The sequence below is a fragment of the Tachyglossus aculeatus genome, chromosome 17 (assembly GCF_015852505.1).
Source record: "Tachyglossus aculeatus isolate mTacAcu1 chromosome 17, mTacAcu1.pri, whole genome shotgun sequence".
Lineage (NCBI taxonomy): Eukaryota > Metazoa > Chordata > Mammalia > Monotremata > Tachyglossidae > Tachyglossus > Tachyglossus aculeatus.
In genome coordinates, this window is record NC_052082.1 from 57,418,736 (window position 1) to 57,438,368 (window position 19,633).

The 19,633-nt window shown below is 46.6% G+C and overlaps 1 protein-coding gene across 1 annotated transcript in view; it reads left to right on the plus strand.

Annotated features, from left to right (window-relative positions):
• The window catches only part of RASA4B (RAS p21 protein activator 4B), a 52,965-nt gene that overhangs the window by 21,459 nt on the left and 11,873 nt on the right, over nucleotides 1-19,633 (plus strand). Inside the window, exons 6-14 of the mRNA XM_038759219.1 lie at nucleotides 1,018-1,099; nucleotides 2,772-2,903; nucleotides 9,277-9,368; nucleotides 11,711-11,828; nucleotides 13,049-13,202; nucleotides 15,093-15,157; nucleotides 17,778-17,890; nucleotides 19,219-19,411; nucleotides 19,490-19,627. Coding sequence (XP_038615147.1) covers nucleotides 1,018-1,099; nucleotides 2,772-2,903; nucleotides 9,277-9,368; nucleotides 11,711-11,828; nucleotides 13,049-13,202; nucleotides 15,093-15,157; nucleotides 17,778-17,890; nucleotides 19,219-19,411; nucleotides 19,490-19,627 — 1,087 coding nt within the window. The remainder of the gene's footprint in view (nucleotides 1-1,017; nucleotides 1,100-2,771; nucleotides 2,904-9,276; nucleotides 9,369-11,710; nucleotides 11,829-13,048; nucleotides 13,203-15,092; nucleotides 15,158-17,777; nucleotides 17,891-19,218; nucleotides 19,412-19,489; nucleotides 19,628-19,633) is intronic.

The window sequence follows — 19,633 nt, forward strand, 5'->3', positions numbered from 1 at the left end:
CAACAGCGGGCTCACAGTCTAGAAGAATCCCCCCTCCGGCCCCCCAGGACTCTCTCTGGGCACCAGAAGCCGGAGAGGGAGAGGGTCAACCAGCTCCACCCCGGTATTGGGGAGGGGGCCATCCCTGGGAATCTTTACCTTGTTTTTATAGGAAGGGGTGGCGGGATCAGAGAGGCTGGGCATGTTCTCCACGTTCACACAGCACACTGGGGTTAGAACCCGCATCCACCGCCTAAACTCTTTGAGTCTGGCCAGACCCAAACCAGCCAAGCCAAAGCAAGTAGGGTGGCCCACTTCAACGTGCACCTGTTGAAAGGAGAGGTTTCACGGAGTCCCCCCCCATGGGGGGAGTGGGGGATGACTGTGAGCCCCTCGTGGGACAACTTGATTACCTTGTATCTACCCCAGCGCTTCCAATGGTGCTTTGCACGTAGTAAGCGCTTAACAAATACCAACATTATTATTATTATTATCTAATCTGGAACCGTGTCAGTCCCTAATCCTCACCGTACCTCGTTCTCACCTGTCCCGCCATCGACCCCCGGCCCAAGTCATCCCCCGGGCCTGGAATGCCCCCAATTCCTCTGCCCATCCGCCAAGCTCGCTCTCTTCCTCCCTTCAAGGCCCTACTGAGAGCTCACCTCCTCCAGGAGGCCTTCCCAGACTGAGCCCCTTCCTTCCTCTCCCCCTCGTCCCCCTCTCCATCCCCACCATCTTACCTCCTTCCCTTCCCCACAGCACCTGTACACATGCATATATGTTTGTACATATTTATTACTCTATTTATTTTACTTGTACCTATCTCTTCTATTTATTTTATTTTGTTAGTATGTTTGGTTTTGTTCTCTGTCTCCCCCTTTTAGACTGTGAGCCCACTGTTGGGTAGGGACTGTCTCTACATGTTGCCAATTTGTACTTCCCAAGCGCTTAGTACAGTGCTCTGCACACAGTAAGCGCTCAATAAATACAATTGATGATGATGATGATGATGACTGTGTTGTCGACTCCCCTCTCCAGGGACCTGGCCCCGAAGGACCGAAACGGAGCCTCAGACCCCTTTGTCCGAGTGCGCTACCACAGCAAGATCCAGGAGAGCGCGGTGAGACTCAGAGCCACGATGGGGAAGGGGGACAGAGGTGGAACTGGAACCCAAGACCCGGGGGGGTGGGGGGGGCTCACAAGAAGCTTACAGGGGGGAGATAGCCATTCATTCATTCAATGGTATTTATTGAGCGCTTACTGTGTGCAGATCACTGGACTAAGCGCTTGGGAAGTCCAAGTTGGCAACATCTAGAGACGGTCCTTACCCAACAGCGGGCTCACAGTCTAGAAGGGGGAGACGGACAACAAAACATCTTAACAAAACAACTCCTGTACTCTCGTGCTCCTGTGCTCTCTGCTCCTGTGCTCTCTTGTCTCTGCTCTCATGTTCTGGTGTTCTCTGCTCTCGTGCTCCTGTGCTCTCTTGTCTCTGCTCTCGTGTTCTGGTATTCTCTGCTCCCGTGCTCCCATGCTGTCTGCTCTCGTACTCCTGTATTCTCGTGCTCCTGTGCTCTCTGCTCTCATGCTCCCATGCTCTCTCCTCTCATGCTCCTGTACTCTCGTGCTCCTGTGCTGTCTGCTCCTGTGCTCTCTTGTCTCTGCACTTGTGCTCTCGTGTTCTGGTGTTCTCTGCTCTCGTGCTCTTGTGCTCTTGTGCTCCCATGCTCTCTGCTCTCATGCTTTCTGCTCTCATGCTCCTGTGCTCTCATGCTCTCGTGCTCCCGTGCTCTCTCCTCTCATGCTCCCCTGCTGTCTCCTCTCATGCTCCTGTACTCTCATGCTCCCATGCTCTCTTGTCTCTGCTCTTGTGCTCTCGTGTTCTGGTGTTCTCTGCTCTCACGCTCCCACGCTGTCTCCTCTCATGCTCCTGTACTTTCATGCTCCTGTGCTCTCTGCTCCTGTGCTCTCTTGTCTCTGCTCTTGTGCTCCTGTGCTCTCATGCTCTCTGCTCTTGTGCTCTCATGCTCCCGTGCTCTCATGCTCTCATGCTCTCATGCTCTCTCCTCTCATGCTCCTGTACTCTCGTGCTCCCATGCTCTCTGCTTCTGTACCCTCGTGCTCCTGTGCTCTCTTGTCTCCGCTCCTGTGCTCTCGTGTTCTGGTGTTCTCTGCTCTCGCGCTCCCATGTTCTCTCCTCTCATGCTCCTGTACATTCGTGCTCCTGTGCTCTCTGCTCCTGTGCTCTCTTGTCTCTGCTCTTGTGCTCTTGTGTTCTGGTGTTCTCTGCTCTCGTGCTCTTGTGCTCTCATGCTTTCTGCTCTCGTGCTCCTGTGCTCTCATGCTCTCTGCTCTCGTGCTCTCGTGCTCCCGTGCTCTCATGCTCTCTACTCTCATGCTCTCATGCTCCCATGCTCTCTCCTCTCATGCTCCCATGCTCTCTCCTCTCATGCTCCTGTGCTCTCGTGCTCCCATGCTCTCTGCTTCTGTATTCTCATGCTCCCGTGCTCTCTTGTCTCTGCTCTTGTGCTCTCGTGTTCTGGTTTTCTCTGCTCTCGTGCTCCCGTGCTTCCTCCTCTCATGCTCCTGTGCTCTCATGCTCTCGTGCTCTCATGCTCTCTGCTTCTGAGTTTTGACACTCCCATGCTCTCTGCTCTCATGCTCCTGTGCTCTCATGCTCTCTGCTCTTGTGCTCCCATGCTCCCATGCTTTCTGCTCTCATGCTCCCGTGATCTCTGCTCTGTGCTCCTGTGCTCTCTGCTCTCGTGCTCCCGTGCTCCGGCACCCCACAGGTGGTGAAGAAGTCCTGCTACCCGCGCTGGAACGAAACTTTCGAGTTCCCGCTGGACGAGTGTGCGCCGGAGACGTTGTGTGTGGAAGTCTGGGATTGGGATCTGGTCAGCCGCAACGACTTCCTGGGAAAGGTGAGGGCCAGGCCCGGCCGGGCCTGGAGGACCCCCCGGGGGGATCCCACCCCACCCCGGATCTGGGGGCCACCGACACTTGTGGACGGCTGGACACATTTACAATTATAATTCGATTTCTTTTCAATCAATCGATCGTATTTATTGAGCGCTTACTGTGTGCAGAGCACTGGACTAAGCGCTTGGGAAGTCCAAGTTGGCAACATCTAGAGACGGTCCCTACCCGGCAGTGGGCTCACAGTCGAGAAGGGGGAGACAGAGAACAAAACCAAACATATTAACAAAATAAAATAAATAGAATACGTACAAGTAAAATAAATAGAGTAATAAATAAATAGAGTAATAAATAAATAGAGTAATAAATAAATAAATAGAGTAATATATGTGGCTCAGTGCAAAGAGCACAGGCTTGGGAGTCAGAGATCATGGGTTCAAATCCCGGCTCTGCCAACTGTCAGCTGTGTGACTTTGGGCAAGTCACTTAATCAATCAATCAATCAATCGCATTTATTGAGCGCTTACTGTGTGCAGAGCACTGGACTAAGCGCTTGGGAAGTACAAGTTGGCAACATGAAGAGACGGTCCCTACCCAACAGTGGGCTCACAGTCTAAAAGGGGGAGACAGAGAACAAAACCAAACATACTAACAAAATAAAATAAATAGAATAGATAGGTACAAGTAAAATAAATAAATAGAGTAATAAATATGTACAAACATATGTACATATCTATTATTAATGATGTGCATGTATCTATAATTCTTTTATTTATAGTTATGCTACTGATGCCTGTTTGTTTTGATTAATCAATGAACGATGGCATGTGTTAAGCGCTTACCATGTGCCAAGCACTGTTCTAAGCGCTGGGGAGGATGCAAGGTGACCAGGTTGTCCCACGGGGGGCTCACAGTCTTCATCCCCATTCATTCATTCATTCATTCATTCATTCATTCATATTTATTGAGCACTTACTGTGTGCAGAGCACTGTACTAAGCGCTTGAGGAGTCCAAGTTGGCAACATATAGAGACGGTCCCTACACAATAGCGGGCTCACAGTCTAGAAGGGGGAGACAGACCACAAAACAACACATATTAATAAAATAAATAGAATAGTAAATATGTACAAGTAAAATAGAGTAATAAATCTATACAAACATACCTACGGGTGCGGGCTCACAGTCTAGAAGGGGGAGACAGACCACAAAACAACACATAGTAATAAAATAAATAGAATAGTAAATATGTACAAGTAAAATAGAGTAATAAATCTGTACAAACATACCTACAGGTGCGGGCTCACAGTCTAGAAGGGGGAGACAGACCACAAAACAATCAATCAATCAATCGTATTTATTGAGCGCTTACTGTGTGCAGAGCACTGTACTAAGCACTTGGGAAGTACAAGTCAGCAACACATAGAGACAGTCCCTACCCAACAGCGGGCTCACAGTCTAGAAGGGGGAGACAGACAACAAAACCAAACATACTAACAAAATAAAATAAATAGAATAGATATGTACAAGTAAAATAAATAAATACATAAATAAATAAATGAATAAATAAATAAATAAATAAATAAATAAATAGAGTAATAAATGCATACAAACATATATCCATATATCCAGGTGCTGTGGGAAAGGGAAGGAGGTAAGATGGGGGGATGGAGAGGGGGACGAGGGGGAGAGGAACAAATAGTAATAAAATAAATAGTAAGCGCTTAACAAATACCATCATTATTATTCAATCAATTGTATTTATTGAGCGCTTACTGTGTGCAGAGCACTGTACTAAGCGCTAATAATAATTATTATTATTATATAATGATTATAATTATTATTATGTGCCAAGCACCGTTCTGAGCACTGGGGGGGAGACAAGGTCATCATCCCCCCCAGCCTTACCTCCTTCCCCTCCCCACAGCACCTGTATATATGTATATGTGTGTGTGTTTGTACATATTTATTACTCCAACCCCATTTGACAGATGAGGTCACTGAGGCTCGGAGAAGTGAAGTGACTTGCCCAAGGTCACACAGGAGACATGTGGCGGAGCCGGGATTCGAACCCATGACCTCTGACTCCCAAGCCCGGGCTCTTTCCACCGAGCCATGCTGTCTGTCTCCCCCCTTTCTAGACTGTGAGCCCATTGTGGGCAGGGATTGTCTCTACTTGTTGCCGAATTGTACTTCCCAAGCGCTTAGTACAGTGCTCCGCACACAGTAAGCGCTCAGTAAAGATGGTTGAATGAATTCACTTCCCAAGCGCTTAGTACAGTGCTCTGCACCCAGTAAGCGCTCAATAAATACGATTGAAGGAATGAAGGAATGAATTCCTTCAATCGTATTTATTGAGCGCTTACTGGGTGCAGAGCACTGTACTAGCGCTTAGTACAGTGCTCCACACACAGTAAGCGCTCAATAAAGATGATTGAATGAATTCACTTCCCAAGCGCTTAGTACAGTGCTCTGCACCCAGTAAGCACTCAATAAATACGATTGAAGGAATTCCTTCAATTGTATTTATTGAGTGCTTACTGGGTGCAGAGCACTGTACTAAGCGCTTGGGAGAGGACAATACAACAATAAACCGACACATTTCCTGCCCACAACAAGCTTACAGTCTAGAGGAGGAGATGGGCATTAATAGAAATAAATAAGTGACAGAAATGAACATAAATTCATGAAGAAACAGCGCAGCGTAGTAGCTAGAGCACAGGGCTGGGAGTCATGAGGTCATGGGTTCTAATTCTGCTCCGCCACCTGTCTGCTGTGTGACCTTGGGCAAGTCTCTTCACTTCTCTGGGCCTCAGCGACCTCACCTGTAAAATGGGGATTAAGACCGTGAGCCCCACGTGGGACAGGGACTGTGTCCAACCCGATTTGCTGGTATCCACCCCAGCGCTTAGTACAGTGCCTGGCACGTAGTAGTAAGTGCTTAACAAATAGCATCATCATCATCATAAATATAACTTTTTATTATTATTGCGAACGTCATTTTAAAAATAGTGGCGATTTCATCACTATTTTTGAAATGGCTTTGAACCCCTTGTGGGACAGGGACTGTGTCCAACCCAATTTGCTTGTATCCACCCCAACGCTTAGTACAGTACCTAGCATATAGTAGTAAGCGCTTAACAAATACCATCATCATCATCATAAATATAACTTTTTATTATTATTACGAACATCATTTCAAAAATAGTGGCGATTTCATCACTGTTTCTGAAATTCAGTCATATTTATTGAGCGCTTACTGTGTGCAGAGCACTGTGCTAAGCACTTGGGAAGTCCAAGTCGGCAACGTATAGAGACAGTCCCTACCCAACAGTGGGCTCACAGTCTAGAAGGGGGAGACAGAGAACAAAACATATTAACAAAATAAAATAGAATAAATATGTACAAATAAAATAGAGTAATAAATACGTACAAACATATATAATATTAACAAAATCAAATAGATAGAATAAATATGTACAAATAAAATAGAGTAATAAATACGTACAAACATATATACATATTAACAAAATAAAATAGATAGAATAAACATGTACAAATATAATAAATAAATAAATAGAGTAATAAATACGTACAAACATATATACATATTAACAAAATAAAATAGATAGAATAAATATGTACAAATAAAAGAGTAATAAATACATACAAACATATAATATTAACAAAATAAAATAGATAGAATATGTACAAATAAAATAGAGTAATAAATATGTACAAACATATATACATATTAACAAAATAAAATAGATAGAATAAATATGTACAAATAACATAGAGTAAAAAAACGTACAAACATATATACATATTAACAAAATAAAATAGATAGAATAAATATGTACAAATAAAATACATAAATAAATAGAGTAATAAATACGTACAAACATATATAATATTAACAAAATAAAATAGATAGAATAAATATGTACAAATAAAATAAAGTAATAAATACAAACATATATACATATGAACAAAATAAAATAGATAGAATAAATATGTACAAATAAAATACATAAATAAATAGAGTAATAAATACGTACAAACATATATACATATGAACAAAATGAAATAGATAGAATAAATATGTACAAATAAAATACATAAATAAATAGAGTAATAAATACGTACAAACATATATACATATTAACAAAATAAAATAGAATAAATATGTACAAATAAAATAAATGAATAATAGAGTAATAAATACGTACAAACATATATACATATTAACAAAATAAAATAGAATAAATATGTACAAATAAAATAAATGAATAATAGAGTAATAAATACGTACAAACATATATACATATTAACAAAATAAAATAGATAGAATAAATATGTACAAATAAAATAAATAGAGTAAAAAATACATACAAACATATATACATATTAACAAAATAAAATAGAATAAATATGTACAAATAAAATAAATAAATAAATAGAGTAATAAATACGTACAAACATATATACATATTAACAAAATAAAATAGATAGAATAAATATGTACAAATAAAATAAATAAATAGAGTAAAAAATGCGTACAAACATATATACATATTAACAAAATAAAATAGAATAAATATGTACAAATAAAATAAATAAATAGAGTAATAAGTACAAACATACATACATATTAACAAAATAAAATAGAATAAATATGTACAAATAAAATAAATAAATAGAGTAAAAAATACGTACAAACATATATACATATTAACAAAATAAAATAGATAGAATATGTGCAAATAAAATAAATAAATAAATAGAGTAATAAATACGTACAAACATATATACAGGCTTTGAAATGGCTTTGAACCCCTTGTGGGACAGGGACTGTGTCCAACCCGGTTTACTGGTATCCACCCCAGCGCTTAGTACAGTGCCTGGCACACAGTAAGCGCTTAACAAAGACTAGAATTAGAATTAGAGAAGCAGCGTGGCTCAGCGGAAAGAGCCCGGGCTTTGGAGTCAGAGGTCATGGGTTCGAATCCCGACTCCGCCACATGTCTGCTGTGTGCTCTTGGGCAAGTCACTTCACTTCTCTGGGCCTCAGTGACCTCATCTGGAAAATGGGGATGAAGACTGTGAGCTCCCCGTGGGACAACCTGATCACCCTGTATCCTCCCCAGCGCTTAGAACAGTGCTTGGCACATAGTAAGCGCTTAACAAATGCCAATTATTATTATTATTATTAGAGTTATTATTAAGTGCTGTGGGGCTGGGGGGGGGGGAATAAAGGGAGCAAGTCAAGGCAGAGCAGGAAGGAGAAGTAGAAGAGGAAAGCTCGCTCTCTTCCTCCCTTCAAGGCCCTACTGAGAGCTCACCTCCTCCAGGAGGCCTTCCCAGACTGAGCCCCTTCCTTCCTCTCCCCCTCGTCCCCCTCTCCATCCCCCCCATCTTACCTCCTTCTCTTCCCCACAGCACCTGTATATATGTATAGATGTTTGTACAGATTTATTACTCTATTTATTTATTTCTCTTACTTGTACCTATCTATTCTATTTATTTTATTTTGTTAGTATGTTTGGTTTTGTTCTCTGTCTCCCCATTCTAGACTGTGAGCCCGCTGTTTAGGGACTGTCTCTATGTGTTGCCGACTTGGACTTCCCAAGCGCTTAGTCCAGTGCTCTGCACACAGTAAGCGCTCAATAAATACAATTGATGATGATGGTGATATGGATATATGTTTATATATATTCATTACTCTATTCATTTATTTATTTATTTATCTTGTACATATCTATTCTATTTATTTTATTTTGTTAGTATGTTTGGTTTTGTTCTCTGCCTCCCCCTTCTAGACTGTGAGCCCACTGTTGGGTAGGGACTGTATGTGTTGCCGACTTGTACTTCCCAAGCGCTTAGTCCAGTGCTCTGCACACAGTAAGCGCTCAATAAATACGATTGATTGATTGATTGAAAGGAGGATTTAGTCAGGGAAGGCCCCTTGGAGGAGATGGGCCTTCAATAAGGCTATGAAGGGGAGAGAGAAATTGTATATATGTATATATGTTTGTACATATTTATTACTCTATTTATTTTACTTGTACATATCTATTCTATTTATTTTATTTTGTTAGTATGTTTGGTTTTGTTCTCTGTCTCCCCCTTCTAGTCTGTGAGCCCACTGTTGGGTAGGGACTGTCTCTATATGCTGCCAACTTGGACTTCCCAAGCGCCTAGTCCAGTGCTTTGCACACAGTAAGCGCTCAATAAATACGATTGATTGACTGATTTGAGGAGGGACTGCTTCCCCCCTTTATCCCTCATCCCCCTCCCCAACTCCGCTGACCCTGGAGCCCCGGTGACCCCCAAAAGAGTGCGTGACCTTCTCCTTCCCCCCAATATTTCCCCCCCAGGTGGTGTTCAGCATCCGCGGCCTACAAGAGGCTCAGCGCAAGGAAGGCTGGTTTCGGCTCAGGCCGGACAAGTCCAAGGCCCGGGTGGATGAGTGAGTGACCAGGCCAGGGGCGTCCAGCACTGGCTTAGCAGGGAGCCCCCCTCTCCCCCATCACCCCAAGACCAGGGGCTCCCGAAGCCCGGGGTGGAGAGGGGGCTCCCCAGTAGCCAGAGTCACCAGAGCGGAATCCTAGGCTTGGGGCGGAGGGTGTACACTGGGTCCAGGGGTGACCATCCCCGTGTTTAGTACAGTGCTTGGCACATAGTAAACACTTAACAAATCCCGTCATTATTATTATTACTACCAATTCAGTCGTATTTATTGAGCGCTTACTGTGTGCAGAGCACTGTACTAAGCGCTTGGGAAGTTGGCAACATATAGAGACGGTCCCTACCCAACAGCGGGCTCACAGTCTAGAAGAGAGATCTTACCCACAACTCTTATTTTTTTTTGATAGCGTTTATTAAGCGCTTACTTTGTGCAAAGCACTGTTCTAAGCGCTGGGGAGGTTGCAAGGTGATCAGCTTGTCCCACGGGGGGGCTCACAGTCTTCATTCCCATTTTACAGATGAGGTCACTGAGGCACGGAGAAGTGGAGTCACTTGCCCAAAGTCACCCAGCTGACAGTTGGCGGAGGCGGGACTTGAACCCATGACCTCTGACTCCAAAGCCCGGGCTCTTTCCACTGAGCCACGCTGCTTCTCTATTTTTCTCTATTTTTGTTAATGATGTGTCTATATCTATCATTCTATTTATTTATAATGATGCTACTGCTGCCTGTTTACTTGTTTTGATGTCCGTCTCCCCCCTTCTAGACTGTGAGCCCGTTGTGGGCAGGGATTGTCTCTACTTGTTGCCGAATTATACTTCCCAAGCGCTTAGTACAGTGCTCTGCATACAGTAAGCGCTCAATAAATACGATGGAATGAATGAATCAATCAATGAATGGGAGAGGGAAGAGGAGGGGGCTCCTGGGATTCATTCTTTCATTCCATTGTATTTATTGAGCACCTCCTGGGTGCGGAGCAGTGTACTAAGCGCTTTGGAGGGGACAGTACAACAATAAACAGACACATTCCCTGCCCACAACTAGCTTACAGTCTAGAGGGGGAGATGGGGATTAGTAGAAATGAATAAATGATATGAACATAAATTCATGCAGAAACAGCATAGCATAGTGGCTAGAGCACAGGCCTGGGCGTCATGAGGTCATGGGTTCTAATCCCAGCTCCTCCACGTGGCTGCTGTGTGACCTTGAGCAAGTCTGTTCACTTCTCTGTGCCTCAGTGACCTCATCTGTAAAATGGGGATTAAGACTGAGCCCCACGTGGGACAGGAACTGTGTCTAACCCGATTTGCTTGTAACCACCCCAGCGCTTAGTGCAATAAAGCAGCGTGGCTCAGTGGATGGATGAGTGGATGGGTGGATGGATGAATGAATGAGTGAGTGGATGGATGAGTGAGTGGGTGGATGGATGGGTGAGTGAGTGGATGGATGGATGAGTGAGTGAGTGAGTGGGTGGATGGATGAGTGAGTGAGTGGATGGAAGAGTGAGTGAGTGGATGGATGGATGAGTGAGTGGATGAGTCAGTGAGTGGATGAGTCAGTGAGTGAGTGGGTGGGTGGATGGATGAGTGGATGGATGGATGAATAAGTGAGTGGATGGATGGGTGAGTGAGTGGATGGATGGATGGATGAGTGAGTGAGTGGATGGATGAGTGAGTGGGTAAGTGGGTGGATGGGTGAGTGGGTGGATGGATGGATGAATGAGTGAGTGGATGGGTGAGTGAGTGGATGGATGGATGAATGAATGAATGAGTGGATGGATGGGTGAGTGAGTGGATGTATGGATGGATGAGTGAGTGAGTGAGTGAATGGATGATTGAGTGAGTGGGTGGATGGATGGATAGATGAATGAATGAGTGAGTGGATGGATGGGTGAGTGGATGGATGGATGAGTGAGTGAGTGGATGGATGGATAGATGAATGAATGAGTGAGTGGATGGATGGATGAGTGAGTGAGTGGATGGATGGATAGATGAATGAATGAGTGAGTGGATGGATGGGTGAGTGGATGGATGGATGAGTGAGTGAGTGGATGGATGGATGGATGGGTGAGTGGGTGGATGGATGGGTGAGTGGGTGGATGGATGGATGGATGAATGAATGAATGAGTGAGTGGATGGATGGGTGAGTTAGTGGATGGATGGATGAGTGAGTGAGTGGATGGATGGATGGATGAATGAATGAATGAGTGGATGGATGGATGAGTGAGTGAGTGAATGGATGGATGGATGAGTGAGTGAATGGATGGATGGATGGATGAGTGAGTGAGTGAGTGGATGTATGGATGGATGAATGAATGAATGAATGACCTCCCCCCTGCGGGCAGGGGGAACCTGGGCTCGTTACAGCTGCAGGTGCAGCTGCGGGACGAGGTGGTGCTGCCCTCTGCCGTCTACCAGCCGCTGGTGCAGCTGCTCTGCAAGGAGGTGAAACGTGGCTCCAAGGTGACCCCAGGGGAGGGGAAGGGTCGGGGGTCTCGGGGAGCGGGGGGGGGATCAGGAATCCCCCGGGGGGAAAGGCTGGGGGTGTGTGTGTGTGAGGCTGAGATCCCACGGGAGACTGTGAGCCCGTTGTTGGGTAGGGACTGTCTATGTTCCCAAGCGTTTAGTCCAGTGCTCAGCACCCAGTAAGCGCTCAATAAATTCATTCATCATATTTTTTGAGCGCTTACTGGGTGCAGAGCACTGGACTAAGCGCTTGGGAAGTCCAAGTCGGCAACAGATAGAGACGGTCCCTACCCGACAACAGGCTCACAGTCTTGAAGGGGGAGACAGACAACAAAACCAAACATGTGGACAGGTGTCAAAGTCGTCAGAACGAATAGAATTAAAGCTAGATGCACATTATTAACAAAATAGAATAGTAAATATGGACAAGTAAAATAAATAGAGTGATAAATCTGTACAGATATATATATACAAGTGCTGTGGGGAGGGGAAGGAGGTGGGGGGGGGAGGAGGAGAGGAAAAAGGGGGCTCAGTCCGGGAAGGCCTCTTGGAGGAGGTGAGCTCTCAGTAGGGCTTTGAAGGGAGGAAGAGGGCTAGCTTGGCGGATGTGTGGAGGGAGGGAGGAATGAATGAATTTGGAGGAGCAAGGTGGCCTAATGGGTAGAGCCTGGGAGTCAGAAGGACCCGGGTTCTAATCCCGTCCCCGCCACGGGCCTGCTCTGTGACTTTGGAGAAGCCACTTCTCCGGGCCGCCGTTCCCTCACCCGGGAAATGGGGATTAAAACCGAGAGTCCCCCGTGGGACATGGACTGTGTCCAACATGATTTCCTCACATCTACTTCGGTGCTTCGTATGGTGCTCAGTACGGTGCTTAGTACGGTGCCTGGCACATAGTAAGCGTTCAGCAAATGGTATTCATAAAAAAAGGAGCTGGGGGGATTGGCTGGGGTCTCGGTGGGAGGGTATCCCGTATGTTTTAGCTCCTCTGTAGTTTTGAGGATGGAGTCGCTGCCCACTAAGCTGGGGGCAGAGGGTCACGGGGGCCTGGTGTCGTGGCTTTAAACGGGGCCTCTTTCAGTCAATCGTGTTTATTGAGCGCTTACTGTGTGCAGAGCACTGTACTAAGCACCGTACTGTACTGAGCTCTCTTTGCAATGGAGCGCCCCGTGGCAGGCTGCCCGCTGCTGCCCCGGCCCTCACTCCCTGCCCCCTGGCAGGAGGAGGCAGGGCAGATCATCACCCTGATTGAGGAGACCACCACGGCCCAGTGCCGCCAGGAAGTGGCCACCAACCTGGTGAGGCTGTTCCTGGGCCAGGGCCTGGCCAAGGACTTCCTGGACCTGCTCTTCCAGCTGGAATTGCACAGGGCTGGTGAGCCCCGCTGGGCGCGGGAACGTCCGGTGGGAAGGGAATTTGGGATTGGGGGGCATCCCGGTCCCCGAATCCTGCAGCGCGGCTCAGTGGAAAGAGCCCGGGCTTGGGAGCCGGAGGGCGTGGGTTCTCAACCCGGCTCTGCCACTTGTCTGCTGTGGGACCTTGGGCAAGTCGCTTAACTTCTCTGAGCCTCAAGTTACCTCATCTGTAAAATGGGGATTGACTGTAAATACATATTTATTACTCTATTTATTTATTTATTTGTTTATTTTACTTGTACATTTCTATCCTACTTATTTTATTTTGTTGGTATGTTTGGTTCTGTTCTCTGTCTCCCCCTTTTAGACTGTGAGCCCACTGTTGGGTAGGGACTGTCTCTATGTGATGCCAATTTGTACTTCCCAAGCGCTTAGTACAGTGCTCTGCACATAGTAAGCGCTCAATAAATACGATTGATTGATTGATTGATTGATTGATTGATTGTGAGCCCCACGTGAGACAACCTGATCACATTGTATCCCCCCAGCGCTTAGAATAGTGCTTTGCACATAGTAAGCGCTTAACAAATGCCATCGTTATTATTATTGTCAGCTGTGTGACCTTGGGCAAGTCACTTTCATCCTGTATATATGTTTGCACATATTTATTACTCTGTTTATTTTACTTGTACATATCTATTCTATTTATTTTATTTTGTTAGTACGTTTGGTTTTGTTCTCTGTCTCCCCCTTCTAGACTGTGAGCCCACTGTTGGGTAGGGACTGTCTCTATATGTTGCCAACTTGGACTTCCCAAGCGCTTAGTCCAGTGCTCTGCACACAGTAAGTGCTCAATAAATACGATTGATTCATTCATTCATTTAATCATATTTATTGAGCGCTTATTGTGTGCAGAGCACTGGACTAAGTGCTTGGGAAGTCCAAGTTGGCAACACATAGAGACGGTCCCTACCCAACAGCGGGCTCACAGTCTAGACGGGGGAGACAGACAACAAAACAAAACATAGAAACCAAATAAAATAAATAGAAGAAATATGTACTAAAAAATCATTCATTCATTCATTCAGTCGTATTTATTGAGTGCTTACTGTGTGCAGAGCACTGGACTAAGCGCTTGGGAAGTCCAAGTTGGCAACACATAGAGACGGTCCCTACCCAACAGCGGGCTCCCAGTCTAGAAGGGGGAGACAGACAACCAAACAAAACATAGAAACCAAATAAAATAAATAGAAGAAATATGTACAAGTAAAATCAATTTTAAAAAAATCATTCGTTCATTCAGTCGTATTTATTGAGCGCTTACTGTGTGCAGAGCACTGGACTAAGCGCTTGGGACGTCCAAGTTGGCAACACATAGAGACGGTCCCTACCCGACAGCGGGCTCCCAGTCTAGACGGGGGAGACCGACAACAAAACAAAACATATTAACAAAATAAAATAAATGGAATAAACAGGTACAAATAAAAGAAAGAAATCAATAGAGTAATAATGACTTGACTCCTCTGGGCCTCAGTGACCTCGTCTGTCACATGGGGATGAAGACTGTGAGCCCCACGGGGGACAACCTGTTGACCTTGTGGCTACCCCAGCGCTTAGGGCAATGCTTGGCACATATTAAGCACTTTGCAAATACTGACATTATTATTATTATTATCCTGGATTCAGACCCGCCCTCCTCCTCCTCCTCGGCCTGACCCAATCGCCCATCGCGTCGCCCTCACCCTCGCCCATCAAGCCCGGGGCCTACTCCTCGCGCCATCCCCCAATCAATCAATCAATCAATCAGTCGTATTTATTGAGCGCTTACTGTGTGCAGAGCACTGTACTGAGCGCTTGGGAAGTCCAAGTTGGCCCCAACTCACGCTCCCTCTTGTATCCCCTCCCACAGGAGAAGCCAACACCCTTTTCCGGAGCAATTCAATGGCCTCCAAATCCATGGAGTCGTTCCTGAAGGTGGGTGTCCGGTCCCTTCAACCCCCTGCCACCCCGCCGCTCCTTCTCGACTGTGAGCCCGCTGTTGGGTAGGGACCGTCTCTCTATGTTGCCAACTTGGACTTCCCAAGCGCTTAGTACAGTGCTCTGCGCTCAATAAATACGATTGATTGATTGATCGCTCCTGACCCCGCTTCCTGTCCAGCCCATGTCCGCCCCGTGCCCTCCCGGGCCTGCCCTGCCCAGCTCTGGATGCCACCCTATTCATTCATTCATGTCGTATTTATTGAGCGCTTACTGTCTGCAGAGCACTGTACTAAGCGCTTGGGAAGTGCAACCTGATTAGCTTGTTATCTATCCAAGTGCTTTAGAAGAGTTCCAGGCTTAACAAACACCATGGTGTTTTTCCTGGGTACCTGCTGGATGCCCGCTGGGCACGGGGCACCAGAATGGGCTTCTTCTGAGTGCAGAGCAATGGCCTAGGCACCTCCTGGGTTTGGGGCTCTGTACTGGGCACCTAATGGGTATTAAAACTGTGAGCCCCCGGTGGGACAACCTGATCACCTTGTAACCTCCCCAGCGCTTAGAACAGTGCTTTGCACATAGTAAGCGCTTAACAAGTACCATCATTATTATTATTATTAATGGGTACAGCGTGCTCTACTGAGTGCCGGCTGGATAATAATAATAATCATAATGATGTCAAATACCATCATTATTATTATTATTAATGGGTACAGCGTGCTCTACTGAGTGCCGGCTGGATAATAATAATAATAATAATAATAATGATGTCAAATACCATCATTATTATTATTATTAATGGGTACAGCATGCTCTACTGAGTGCCGGCTGGATAATAATAATAATAATAATAATAATAATAATAATGATGTCAAATACCATCATTATTATTATTATTAATGGGTACAGCATGCTCTACGGAGTGCCGGCTGGATAATAATAATAATAACAATGATGTCATTTATTAAGCACTTACTATGTGCAAAGCATTCATTCATTCATTCGTATTTATTGAGCACTTACTGTGTGCAGAGCACTGTACTAAGCGCTTGGGAAGTACAAGTCAGCAACATAGAGAGACGGTCCCTACCCAACAACGGGCTCACAGTCTAGAAGGGGGAGACGGACAGCACGGTTACCTCATCTGTGAAATGGGTATTGAGACTGTGAGCCCCAGATCAATCAATCAATCAATCAATCATATTTATTGAGCGCTTACTGTATGCAGAGCACTGTACTAAGCGCTTGGGAAGTCCAAGTTGTCAACATCTAGAGACGGTCCCTACCCAACAGTGGGCTCACAGTCTAGAAGGGGGAGACAGAGAACAAAACAAATCATATTAACAAAATAAAATAAATAGAATAGATATGTACAAGATGGGACAGGGACTGTATCCAACTTGATTTGCTTGTATCCACCCCAGCGCTTAGTACAGTGCCTGGCACACAGTAAGCCCTTCACAAATACCGTCATTATTATTATTATTCTCCGTGCTTCAGTCACCTCACCTGTAAAATGGGGATTAAGACACTGAGCCCCACGTGGGACAACCTGATTACCTTGTATAATAATAATAATAATAATAATTTTGGTATTTGTTAAGCGCTTACTATGTGCAAAGCACTGTTCTAAGCGCTGGGGAGGTTACAAGGTGATCAGGTTGGCCCAAGTGGGGCTCATGGTCTTAATCCCCATTTTACAGATGAGGGAACTGAGGCCCAGAGAAGTGGAGTGACTTGCCCAAAGTCACACAGCTGACAAGTGGCGGAGCCGGGATTTGAACCCACGATCTCTGACTCCAAAGCCCGGGCTGTTTCCACTGAGCCACGCTGCAGGATGTTTTAGTGTTTTCTCCCCCTCCCCCTTCTCGACTGTGAGCCCACTGTTGGGTAGGGACCGTCTCTATATGGTGCCAACTTGGACTTCCCAAGCGCTTAGTACAGTGCTCTGCACACAGTAAGCGCTCAATAAATACGATTGATTGATTGATTGATCTCTATATGTTGCCAACGTGTACTTCCCAAGCACTTAGTACAGTGCTCTGCACACAGTAAGCGCTCAATAAATACGATTGATTGATGAGAAGCAGCGTGGCTCCATGGAAAGAGCCCGGGCTTTGGAGTCAGAGGTCATGGGTTCAAATCCCCGCTCCGCCACTTGTCTGCTGGGTGACTCTGGGCAAGTTACTTCACTTCTCTGGGCCTCAGTGACCTCATCTGGAAAACGGGGATTAAAACTGTGAGCCCCCCGTGGGACAACCTAATCACCTTGTAACCTCCCCAGAGCTTAGAACAGTGCTTTGCACGTAGTAAGCGCTTAATAAACGCCATTATTATTATTACTGACTGATTGATTTAGTAAATGCTTGGGGAAAGCACAAGACCCTAGACCGCCAGCTCAACGTGGGCAGGGAATGGGTCTGTTTATTGTTGCAGTGGACTCCCCCAAGCGCTTAGTACAGTGCTCGGCGCACAGTAAACGCTCGATCAATGCTACTGAATGACCGACCCCGTGCTGCTGTCATCATCATCAATCGTATTTATTGAGCGCTTACTGTGTGCAGAGCACTGTACTAAGCGCTTGGGAAGGACAAATTGGCAACATAACGTCCTGCAGGTGACGGGGATGCAGTACCTGCATAGCGTCCTGGGTCCCACCATCGCCCGCATCTTCGAGGAGCGAAAGTACGTGGAACTGGACCCCAGCAAGGTGGAGATCAAGGATGTGGGGTAAGGCCGGGGGGTGGTCCTCCCCACTCCCCCCGGGACCCTGCGGGCCTAAAAGCGGCCCGGACCCTCCCCGGGCCCTCCGATCCCTTAATGATGGCATTCCTTAAGCGCTTACTATGTGCAAAGCACTGTTCTAAGCGCTGGGGAGGATACAAGGTGATCAGGTTGTCCCACTTGGGGCTCCCAGTCTTCATCCCCATTTTACAGATGAGGGAACTGAGGCCCAGAGAATAATAATCATAATAATAATGGCATTTATTAAGCGCTTACTATGTGCAAAGCACTGTTCTAAGCGCTGGGGAGGATACAAGTTGATCAGGTTGTCCCCCTTGGGGCTCCCAGTCTTCATCCCCATGTTACAGATGAGGGAACTGAGGCCCAGAGAATAATAATAATAAATGATGGCATTTATTAAGCGCTTATTATGTGCAAAGCACTGTTCTAAGTGCTGGGGTGGTTACAAGGTGATCAGGCTGTTTCACCCGGGGGGGGGGGGGGTGCTCACAGTCTTCATCCCCATTTTCCAGATGAGGTAACTGAGGCCCAGAGAAGTGAAGTGACTTCATTCATTCATTCGATCGTATTTATTGAGCGCTTACTGTGTGCAGAGCACTGTACCAAGCGCTTGGGAAGTCCAAGTTGGCTTGCCCAAAGTCACCTAGCTGACAGTTGGCGGAGCCGAGATTTGAACCCCATGACCTCTGACTCATTCACTCATTCATTCAATCATATTTATTGAGCACTTACTGTGTGCAGAGCACTGTACCAAGCACTTGGGAAGTCCAAGTTGGCTTGCCCAAAGTCACCCAGCTGATAGTTGGCGGAGCCAGGATTTGAACCCATGACGTCCGACTCATTCATTCATTCAATCGTATTTATTGAGCGCTTACTGTGTGCAGAGCACTGTGCCAAGCGCTTGGGAAGTCCAAGTTGGCTTGCCCAAAGTCACCCAGCTGACAGTTGGCGGAGCCGGGATTTGAACCCATGATGTCTGACTCATTCATTCATTCAATCGTATTTATTGAGCGCTTACTGTGTGCAGAGCACTATACTAAGTGCTTAGGAAGTCCAAGTTGGCTTGCCCAAAGTCACCCAGCTGACAGTTGGCGGTGTTGGGATTTGAACCCGTGACGTCTGACTCATTCGTTCATTCAATCGTATTTATTGAGCGCTTACTGTGTACTAAGCGCTTGGGAAGTCCAAGTTGGCAACCTCTAGAGACGGTCCCGACCCCACGGCGGGCTCCCGCTCGTTCCGCCGAGGCCCGCTGCTCTTCCGCTTCCCCCCCATCCCTTGACGGTGACCTTCCGCCCCCCATTCCCGGCCAGGTGCTCCGGGCTGCACCGGATTCAGCCGGAGAGCGAAGTCCTGGAGCAGAGCGTCCTGCACCTCCAGTCCTACCTGGCCGGACTCCTGGCAGCCATCGGCCGCTCCGTCGGGGCCTGCCCGCCGGTCATCCGTGCCACCTTCCGCCGCCTCTTCCAGCGGGTCCGGGAGCGCTTCCCGGAAGCGGAGCATCGGGTAGGGAAGCCTCGTCTCCGGGCGTCGGGTGCCCACTGGGGCCGGGAGGCCGCTCACCCGGCGTCCTCGTCCCCTCAGCGCGTGAAGTTCGTCGCCGTCACCAGCTTCCTGTGCCTCCGCTTCTTCTCTCCGGCCATCATGGCCCCCAAACTCTTCCACCTGCGGGACCGCCACGCCGACGCCCGCCTCAGTCGCACCCTGCTGCTCCTGGCCAAGGTGCCC